Source organism: Myotis davidii, unplaced genomic scaffold, assembly GCF_000327345.1.
Source record: "Myotis davidii unplaced genomic scaffold, ASM32734v1 scaffold265, whole genome shotgun sequence".
Classification (NCBI taxonomy): Eukaryota; Metazoa; Chordata; class Mammalia; order Chiroptera; family Vespertilionidae; genus Myotis; species Myotis davidii.
In genome coordinates this window covers 4,745,904-4,756,345 of record NW_006296627.1, presented here as the reverse complement: position 1 = coordinate 4,756,345, position 10,442 = coordinate 4,745,904, and the positions used below count along the sequence as shown (strand labels likewise).

General features: G+C 54.3%; 1 protein-coding gene and 1 long non-coding RNA gene across 4 annotated transcripts in view; one reads left to right on the top strand and one right to left on the bottom strand.

Moving 5' to 3' along the window:
* The window catches only part of SLC39A13 (solute carrier family 39 (zinc transporter), member 13), a 5,866-nt gene extending 2,337 nt beyond the window's left edge, over positions 1-3,529 (bottom strand). The window contains exons 1-5 of one of the 3 annotated variants that reach the window (XM_015569539.1): positions 3,202-3,529; positions 1,478-1,591; positions 1,062-1,186; positions 551-658; positions 355-444 (exon numbers count right to left, since the gene is read on the bottom strand). In XM_015569539.1, the coding sequence (XP_015425025.1) occupies positions 355-444; positions 551-658; positions 1,062-1,186; positions 1,478-1,591; positions 3,202-3,502 (738 nt within the window). In that variant the 5' untranslated portion in view covers positions 3,503-3,529. The remainder of the gene's footprint in view (positions 1-354; positions 445-550; positions 659-1,061; positions 1,187-1,477; positions 1,592-3,201) is intronic. The other 2 variants (XM_006772298.2, XM_006772301.2) reach the window with 2 other exon arrangements.
* Positions 1-10,442, top strand: part of LOC107184442 — a 21,818-nt gene that overhangs the window by 9,879 nt on the left and 1,497 nt on the right. Inside the window, exon 2 of the long non-coding RNA XR_001515294.1 lies at positions 243-248. This is a non-coding gene — a long non-coding RNA (uncharacterized LOC107184442). The remainder of the gene's footprint in view (positions 1-242; positions 249-10,442) is intronic.

The following is a 10,442-nucleotide window of genomic DNA, read 5'->3' as shown; positions in this document are numbered from 1 at the left end:
CGGATGGAGCAGTGTGAGGTGGAGGCCATGAAGGAGGGGAAAGCGTGGTGTTCACCAGTCGCAGACAGAGGGCAGGGGAAGGTGGGGGAGCATCTGGAAGCAGGCAGGCAGAGGCATGGATCCCCAAAAGGAGTGTCTGCAGCCAGGAGAACAGACCAGTGTCTCGGGACCAAAGAAGGCCGTGTCCAGGAGAGCGACAGGGAGGACTGGGGCTCAGATGAGGGTGTTGCTGATGCAGGGAGCAAGAAGTGATGGACTGGAGACCTATTTTAGAGGCAGAGCCAACTGGTCAACGCAAGCACCATCATTCCCACTGGAATTGCCTGGGCACCACCTGCCCCAATCCCCACTCACCTTCTTGCTCACCAGGAAGCTGGCAGCCACAGCCAGCCCATGAGTGAAGTTGTCGATGGTGTTGGCCAGCAGGTTGAGATAGCCACTGACCTGGGTGAGGGGAGAGAAAGCCAGCTGAACAGGGCAGGCAGGGCTGAGGCGGCTGCAGGAGGAGGGGGCGGCTGCAGGAGGAGGGGGCCCTGAGTGGGCCACTCACTTTGATGCTCTGGACCACGGCGCTCAGGCCGGGCTCTGCAGCCGGCGGGGCCACATAGCGGCCTCCACTGAGCACGGCGGCAGCAGCAGCGGGGTCTTTGCGGGGGGCCTAGGTCCAGGAGAAGGAGGGAGAAGGTGCCATTAGATGCCCTCCCCCCGCCCCCCGCTTGGCCAGGGTGGACACAGAAGGGGAGCGAGAGATGGAGAAACAGAGACAGGGAACACCCCTTTTCTCTGTCTAGACTTCTCTGCTGCTTGATCCGCCAGGTGCCCTCAAACTGAATAGACTGTCAGCCTCCTGCACTGCCGTCGCTATCAGTCGGAGAACAAGCCATGGCAGGGGCTGATGCTGTCATTCCCCTGATCCCCAAACAAGCTGCCCAGCCCCCCGAGGTCCCAAGAAAAGGCCAAGAGACCTTCTTTTCAGGGTTCAACTCAGAACCTGGGCCTCCAGGCCCTGGAACCACCACAGAACAGACTGAGGTGCCCAGGTCCTGGGGTTTGGGGCTCACCTGGTTGGTCTCCTCCTGCTCCTTTCTGTCCAGGAACATCTTTTCCAAAGCCAGGAAGGTCAGGAAGCCAGCAATGACCCACAGCCCCAGTTGCTGCTGCTGCTGCAGACTCTGCCTCTCACCACCTGCAGGGGGCAGCACTGACATGCCAGGCCAAGCCAAGGCCAGAGAAGGAGGGCCATTTGGAATGGGACCTAGTCCAGGGTAGGGACAGAGGCAGGGGGCCAGGATTGGCTGGTGGGGCAGCGGGGTCCCAGGGACTCCCACAGAGGCCAGGGCAAGTTCCCAGCCTGATACTCAGAGTCCCTCTGCCAGCCATTCTGGCAGAGCAGGCAGGGCCTAGGCCATCCCTGGGCAGGGGTACCAGCTCCCCTCCCACCCCCACCTGCCTGCCCCCAGGCTGTGCCCGCACTCACCAAGGCTGGAGCTGCAAGTGTAGGCCCAGGCCTCAGGCAGCAGGTGGAGAAACACATTGCCCAAGAGGCCCCCCAGGGCGAAGCTGAGCAGCTGCTTCAGGCGCCGGGCCCCCGCTGCAAGGCAGAGACGCGGGGCCTGGGGGCTGACCCACCTGGGGCCCTGGCCCGGCCTCTGCCCACCCAGATGACTAGGCTCTCTGTGTTGCCCCAACCAGAACGTCAGCCTCCAGAAGGCTGGACGTGGCGCACCGCCCTTCCTGGGCTGGGTGCTCGGTGGGAACACACCCCAACCTGACGATGGACTGTAGAGCCACTGCCTCTTGGTTAAGGGCTCAGCTCTTCAACCCACCAGCTGGTGCCCTTGGCAGGCTGCCCCCGGGACTCAGTTTCCCCTTCTGTAAACTGGGGGCAAGTGTACCCGACAGGGATCCTGTGGGAACTCAGTAACAATGCACACAGCCAGCACTCATTCAACGGGAATTTTCTTTTCTCGGCCACTGTTACTCTCAGAAAAGTGACAGAGATGTGGGGACTTTCGCCGATGTGCAGCGTCCAGAGCTGGAAGTGCCTGAGGGGGCCGTGTCCATACTCTTGGTTTGAAAGAAATTGAGGCCCAGAGGGCAGAGGCACCTTGGGGGAGGGGTAGCAACTATCCCAGGGGAAGCTGCTGCTTCTAGGCTGTGTGACCTCAGGCGAGGCAAAGACCCTCTCTGTGCCCGTGCTTCCCCAGTTGTAAAATGGAACTAATAATCCAAGTCCTCCCGACCCTGACCTCGCAGGTCGCAGGGATGCCATGAGAGGGACTGAGCTGAGGAACAGGCGTGACGGCAGGGCTCCAGGAGGGCTCCACTCACAGCCGTGGCAGCAGCCTTCAGCCCGGGGACAGAATGGACAGGGGAGCACAGCGCCTGGGGCCCTCGTCCAGAATGACTGTGTCATACTCTGGGGTGCGGGCACAAGGCATCCGGATTCCTGGCACCTCCCCACCTGATCTCGTGGGCTTTTCACTACAACATGCCAGGTGGACGGACAGCACATGCACACCATACGAAAGGGTAACCAAGGAAAGCCTCCACCCGTGCCTGTGCCACCTTCCAGACCCCTCCCCAGAGGCAGGCCTGCGACCCACCTCTCTCATGTTCCTGGGTAAGCCTGACCCTGGGGCTTACAGTCTGAGGGCTCTTTTGCATGATGAGCAGAGACTGCAGGGAGAGTCAGTGCTTTGCTGGCTACGGCCCACCCAGCACGGGGCTCGCACACACGCAGCCTTCTCCCCGCACCAGGCGGTGCCTTACTGGTATGAGCTCATTCAATTGTCACAATAGCACCTATGAGGTAGACACCATGGTTATCCCATCTTTAAGGCTGGGAGCCGGAGGCGGAGGGAAGTGAAGTGACTTGCCCGGTGGTCCCCAGCTGGTAAGTGGCAGAGCTGAGACTGGAACCAGGGCGGGCTGACATCCATATTTCTCACCACTATCTACATCGCTTCTTGGTGACTGTTTGCTAAGTTATTCTTTCAGAATAAAAGGACGCGTAAATGAATGAACAGATGAGCATGGTGCGCCCTGGTCTCACAGGACCAAGCTGAGAGATTGTGTTCTGTCCTCGCCCTCCACCTCGGACACACTGGAACCCAGGACGCGAGACCCAGCTCTCCAGGGAAGAGCAGCATGTTTCCCACGCTGCTGGCTGCCCCGGGGCGCCAGGGGAGGGTCACCCACCTTCTGAGCGCAGCGAGGCCCCCATCTCCAGGGGAATGACCAGCAGTGGGAAGACCCCGCTGAGTCCCACCAGGAGGGAGCCCAGGAGGGAGCAGATCCAGGTGTCCAGCCTATCCCCACTCAGCAGGGCTCCCCAGGACTCACTTTCCTTGGTATCGAGGCGACAGGCTGCTGCAGCCCCCCGGTTCCGGAGGGCCTGCTGGGAACCCCCAGCCCCTCCCAGGAGCTGCAGGGCAACAGCAGCGAAGAAGAGGAGCCTTTGGCCCGCCATGCCGCAGCCAGAGCAGGGACATCCAGGCATGCCAGGTGCTGAAAACACAAAGGCCACTTACATGAGCCGCCACCAGGTGTTGGCTGAACACCTGCGTATGAAACACGGCATCTTAACCCTCCTGCCTGTCTGGCCCAGGGCTTGTGTGGCTCCAAACGGTGGGTGCACAGAGCACAGGGGCTCTGCTCCTCCACACGCCAAGGATCAGTTTTTCCTTCTGAGCCGGCTTCCGGCTTCCAGCAGTGTGTCAGCACGTCTGCCCGAGGCTAAACTTTTCCTAATGACAGGGTGAGGCGCTGGCTGGTTCCCCTCAGCCACCGGCAGGGCAGGCCCGGCCCAGCCGGGTGCCTCTGGCTACCAGGGGAGGTTTTGCCGCCAGGATGTGCCCTGGCGAGGACACCCCAGGGACGGAGGCTGGCACTATCTAGCTCGATGGGGCGACATTAGGAGGTGCAGGCTGCGAAGCCAAGCCACTGAACTAGGACAGGACCATTAGAGCTTCTTCCTAGGAAATGAGCCCCGTGTCCCCGGGGCACAGAGACAGACAGGAGCGGGGGCTGAGGAGAAAGGATCCTTCCGTCAGCAGCTGCCTCACAGATGCTCAGAGCACTGCTGTTCGCTTGGTGCTCGGCAGCTTACAGCTGCTTGTGGGCAAGTCCCTGGAGCCCCTCCCGGAGCCTCAGTCTCCTTGTCTATAGGAGGAAGATAAGCATTGCCTCCCTCACACGGTCCTGCGCATAGATGAGCTTGGCCATGCAGGTGAAGCGCCTGGCAGGGCGGAAGCACAGCGCCCTCCGTATGCTGTGGAGGCCTCGGCCCTGGGCAGCCGGAATGTACCCAGCCGGGGCCACAGGACTCGAACGTGAGTCAACCAAGAGAGGTTCAGTCTGGAAACTCAGGCATGCGGTGTAAATGCGCGCGGTCCGCCCCGCCGCGTGCTGCCTGGGACCTTGACTGCATAGTCACTGCCTCAGTTTCCCCATCTGCTGTTAGAGGTGGGAGGGAGGGGAAGCAGCTGCTCTGGAAAAGATGCCCACGTTCGGGATCTCCAGCCGGAATGGGAGACCCTGATGAAAGCAGCGGGGCTCCACTGGGGACCAGAGGCCGTCCAGGGCCAGGTCGGGCTTGGAGGCCGAGGCGGGTCACGTGGGGTGAGGGGATCACGCAGAGGTGAGGCTTGGGAAAGGGGAAGGGGGTGCGCATTCTGAGAGGAGAAGGAACGAAGCAAGCAAGAGAGCCGAGAGGGAGAGATCAGAGATCGTGGGTGAGATGGGCGAGCAGGGGAGAGCCAGGGAGAGATGCGGAGTGACGTGTGGGCGACAGAGGAGCCCAGGGAAGTTTCACTCCAGGCCCCAGGCCGGGGTCGGGGGATCGCCGGGTCCATCCCGCCCAGGCGCGGGCCGAATCAACCCTGGCGATCAATGGGGTGACAGATGTCGCAGCCAGATCGCCCTCACATCCAATGCTATGTATTTGAAAATATAACATGGATTAGCATCTTCTTTTCTATTTCCTGTGCAAAGCCCTTTAATGCTGGACATTTAATGGGGCATTATTTCATTTTTTAGTTATGCTTATATTCTCTGCAAGCTGATTTACATGTTTGGGGTTTTTTTATTTTAGTTTAATTTTAAAAGATAATGCACAACTGGGACTCTTGGAGAAATCAGCCTCCGGCCGGCGGCCGGGCTCCGGGTGGGAGGATGGCTGCCGCGCTCCAGTTCTGAGTCAGCCCGGCCTGGCTCCTCCATGAACACGGGAAAGGGGAAGTGCCTGCCACAGGGAGGGGCCTAGCCCCGGGAACCTCAGAAGAGGGAATTTTATTCTTACTCATCGAATTATTTTTATGCTTTGGTTTTTCACTGGGAACCTCAGGCCTTGTCTCCAGAGCTTGTAACCCTTTGGGGTCCAGTGCATGGTGGCTTGACTGCTGCTCTGAACTCCAAACCTGAGGAAGCAAGGGCTCCCCTCACCTAGAGGAAGTTGGCCTGACTTCCTAGACCAGGGCAGCACACTATAGCATTATTATTTAAGTGCAATTTACCGAGCACCTACTATGTGCCATTCACTCGCATTCTCACTGAATCTTCATTCTGTCCCATTGAGGTGGGTGCCATTAGCCCAGGGCGAAACAATGGACCAGATGGCAGAGCCAGGATTCAGACCTCTGGGTGTCCCTGGCCAGAGCATGAGAGCACCTCTTATTTCCAGAGGGTGGGGGTCTGGCTTGTGTTTCCACTTTGCATCCTTCTCTGGGAATCAGCCAGGACTGTAGACTGTTCAGGAGGGGGCATGTGGGTACTTACTTGGCAGAGATTGTGATGGGGTGGGGTTCTCCAAGCCTCTGACCCTCATCTGCATCCCAGGATCGCTCCCTTCATCTGTCCTGGGTCGATCTCTCCTGGGGGCTGTACCACACTCGATGCCCTGTACCACCTCACATCCAGTGTCTAGACTCCCAGCTCCTTCCAGGTAGGACCAGCTTTCCTCTGAAAGACCCTGGCTGCCTCACCCCACCAGGCCCGTGGGTAGCTCAGGATGCCCTCTTGGGCCCCTCCCTGAGTTCTGAAGTGGAAACCCTGGGTTGGTTTCTTTGCAGGGGGAGGAAGATACTCAGGGATGGTGCTCTGGGATCTCTCAGATTTTTTTTTTAGTTTTATTCATTTCAAATGGGCTGGATCCGGCCCGCAGGCCGTAGTTTGCCCACGGCTGTGCCAGAGGATGGGCAAGAGCCGCCATTTGCTGCCTTCTCACTGGCTTTTCCTCTCACATGGCTTGGAATTTCCACCATCAGACTTCCTAATGGATTAAAGAAAATGGGCATTGGGGATGGGACTCTAGGAGATGACAAGAAGCAGGAGGGCCAGGTGGAATGACATGGTGGGTGAACTAATGTGAGACTGTTAAAAACAGTGAGTTAGATCTTCCAGAGGGCTTCCAGGTATAACCAAGTGAGAAAGGAGACATTAAATAAATATTTATTTAACATAATCCACTATTTCAAAATAACTACAAAAGGAACCTTGGAGTCGTATATGTACATGTGATCATGGGAATCAGTATTTAAAAGTCCATGTATAATTGTGAATAAAAAAAATATATAATCACACAATAGGGTGATAACATGAATTCTATGGTTGGGGAAAGAAAAAAATATAAAAATATAAAAGGGCCCTGGCTGGTGTGGCTCAGTTGTTTGGAATGTTGTCCTGTGCCAAAGGGTTGTGGGTTTGATTCCTGGTCAGGGCACATACCTAGGTTTCGGGTTTATTCCCCGGTCAGGGCATGTACAGGAGGCAACTGATTGATGTTTCTCTCTCTCTCCCTTCCTCTCTTTCTAAAATAAAAAACATATCCTTGGATGAGGATTAAAAATTTAAAAAAATATATAAAAAAGGAAAATTTAAAAACATGTTAAAACGTGTACAATCACATGCAATTATGTTAGAAATGATATATAAAATATAGTCATACACTCATGTGGTATACCATTATCATATATGTGGACCCTTGTTGACTGAAATGTTATGTGGCACATGACTACATGTACATATTTATGTGTATATATGTGTGTGTATATATGTGTATTGTGTGTGTGTGTGCACATATACTAGTATATCTGTAATGGTCTCCTAATCTGATGGTTAAGGTTAAGACAACCAGATTCTGGTACTAGATTTTCTGAGGCAAATTACTTAACTCTTATGCCTTAGTTTCCTCATCTGTAAAATAGATTACTATATCTGATTGTTGTGAGGATTAAATGAATATGTCTACAGCACTTAGCACTATATCTGACATATGGGAGTTCTGTTTAAGGGTTAGCTATTGTTTATGTTTGTAGATAGATACATTGGTATAAAAGATATTACAGCAATGAAAAGAATAGATAAAGACGGGGTGGGGGGAGGCGGGGCATCCTCTCTCCTTGTGAGCACAGGTGAGTTTTTGATCTGCCTGGAGGTCTCAGGGACAGACAAACTTCATCAGGGCGGGATGGGCCTGCACACTGCTTGGGTCTGAGTGGCCAGGAGGGGTTGAGGGACTGAGGCCTCTTTCTTCCACTTCGCTGGATTGCCAAGCGTCTGACTTTAACACGTTGCTACTGGCTCTGGTACCTTTGCAGGGGCCTTTCTCAGCAACTCGGCCTCAACTTTCTGTTTCCAGGAGGTGGGACTGCCCGGGCCGGCTGACCAGGCAGTGGCTGCGAGACTGGCAGTGCAGGGCTCGAGGCTCCGGGCTGGGGTGATGATGATGCACTTCTGCTTCCAGAGTGTGGCCTTTGCCTTCTCAGGGCTTTCCCGGGGGCTGCAGGCAGGTAGCACCTCCTGTGGAAAGCATCTGAGGCTCAGGGCGGTGAACACCTTGCCCAGGGTCTCAGGTGGGAAGGGGCAGAGTCAGGTGCTCACCCAGAACCCACTGCTCCTACAGAGGCCTCAGGCTCCCATCTCTCCAAGCGGGACCTGCCCCTCTGGAACCCCGGACCCTAACCCTTGTGCTTCTGAAAAGACAGATAAGTTTGCCTATATCCTGAGTAAAGTCTGTCCAAATGAATCTAATGTCTTCCTTTTCCTCCCTCCAACCTCAGAAGGGCAAATTGGGGCGAAATCCTGTGCATCTGAGCTTTGCAGGGCCCACGTTTACTTGACTGGTGTTTACTGATAGATCTGTTTACTTGTTACGCCTCCCCCATCCATCTCCCTGCCTCCTCCTTGGGGGAACCTGAATTTTGTGTTGATCACAAAATAGAGTTTCAATAGAGTTTTCATTTATCTACCTACCTGCATACATACATATATGCCTAGACCCGTGGTTGGCAAACTGCGGCTCTCGAGCCACATGCGGCTCTTTGGCCCCTTGAGTGTGGCTCTTCCTAAGCCTTACGAGTACCCTAATTAAGTTAATAACAATGTACCTACCTATCTCGTTTAAGTTTTAAAAATTTGGCTCTCAAAAGAAATTTCAATCATTGTACTGTTGATATTGGGCTCTGTTGACTAATGAGTTTGCCAACCACTGGCCTAGACTATATTCTAATTGATTTGGCTTTTTTTTTTTTTAAATAAGGGGGAAAAAGCTGTTCTAAGGTTTTCTTTTATATTATTCAGTGATTTTTATAATTGTGTTTGTATAGGTCCCGCACAACTGTTTACTTCTGCATAATAAGTTCACTTCTAGGTATTTTACATTTTTTGCGGCTATTTTGAATAGGATATTTCCTGTTACATTTTGAAGTACTTGTTGATAGGGCACAGGGGCCAACAACATTTTCTTACTGGTTACAATAATTTCTCAGTATTACCGTGGAGTCTTTTGGGTGGGTTATCCTGTCACTCCCTAAACACAAAGGTATTAGAAGAAAGGAGCCAACTTTGTTATTTGTCGAGAGTTCACAGGAAGTATCTGTCTTCGGAGACTGGTGTTTTGATTCAACACACTGTGCTAAGATTCATTCATGATGCCGTGTGGAACTGGTTTATTTGCTTGCACGGTTGCGTGACGGGCCACTGTGTGAATGGACCCCCTGTAGTTAATGTAGCCGTTCTCTGGTTTGTGGGCACTCGAGTTATTTCAGGGTTCTTGCTGTTAAGAACAGGGCAGCTTTTCTTTTCTCTTTTTTTAATATATTTTATTGATTTTTTACAGAGAGGAAGGGAGAGAGATAGAGAGTTAGAAACATTGATGAGAGAGAGACATCGATCAGCTGCCTCCAGCACATCTCCCATTGGGGATGTGCCCGCAACCCAGGTACATGCCCTTGACCGGAATGGAACCTGGGACCCCTCGGTCCACAGGCCGACGCTCTATCCACTGAGCCAAACCGGTTTCGGCGGAGACTGGTGTTTTGATTCAACACACCGTGCTAAGATTCATTCATGATGCCGTGTGGAACTGGTTTATTTGCTTGCACGGTTGCGTGACGGGCCACTGTGTGAATGGACCCCCTGTAGTTAATGTAGCCATTCTCTGGTTTGTGGGCACTCGAGTTATTTCAGGGTTCTTGCTGTTAAGAACAGGGCAGCTTTGAATGTTCTTGTCCACGCCTCTTGGAGCACTTGCCAAAGTTCCTCTTGATTTCATGCCTGAAGGGGGTATGCTGGCCTCATCTTTGTAAGATAAGGCCCGACTGTGTGAGCCCGGCCCGGCCAGCGGTGGTATCAGCTGCACTCTGACAGCAATCACTGGAGCTTCTGGGCTCCACCTCTCCTCCCAGACCCGGGCCGAAGGCTGTTATTTCTGCTCCTCGGACGGTGTAAAATAGCCTCGCATGTGTCTTCATTTGCATCTCCCTCAGCACCAATGAGCTGGCGCATCCCTCAGAGGCGGGTGGGACAAATGTGTTTCCTTCCCTGTAAAAATGCCCGTTGGTGTCTTTTATCTTTTTCTGTGGGATCACTTGTTCTTTTCCTGTGGATTTGCAAGAGCTCTTGATGTGTTTTTGATGCTTATCCTTTGGATCTTCCGAGGCAGAGTCTGCTCCAGTTTGTGGCTGGCTTTTCACTTTCTCTAATTGTCTCCACTTCTCCCTTCCCTCCCACACCTGTGCCAGGGACGCCCACGCGTTGTGTCCACGCGTTGTGTGTGTGTGTGTGTGTGTGTGTGTGTGTGTGTGTGAGTGTGTGTGCGTGCGTGTGAGTGTGTATGTGCGTGTGAGAGTGTGTGTGTGAGAGTGTGTGCGTGTGAGAGTGTGTGTGTGAGTGAGCGTGTGCGTGTGCGTGTGCGTGTGCGTGTGTGTGTGTGTAGGAGGGATGGGGGTCTCGTGTCCCCCGTGGACACCGACCCCGCTGCTTCCCCTGCCCCCTCGGGTTTTAGGGAACCCGAACCCCCTCCCAGCTCTGGCTGGAGCGGCCTGGCTGGGGGAGCCCCTCTCTGATGGGGTGGACAAGCTGGGGCAGGGAAGGCCTCCTGGAGTGCCCGCTTCCCCCGAGTTATTTATCACTTCCGACCCCTCTCCTGGGGGCCGGGCCGC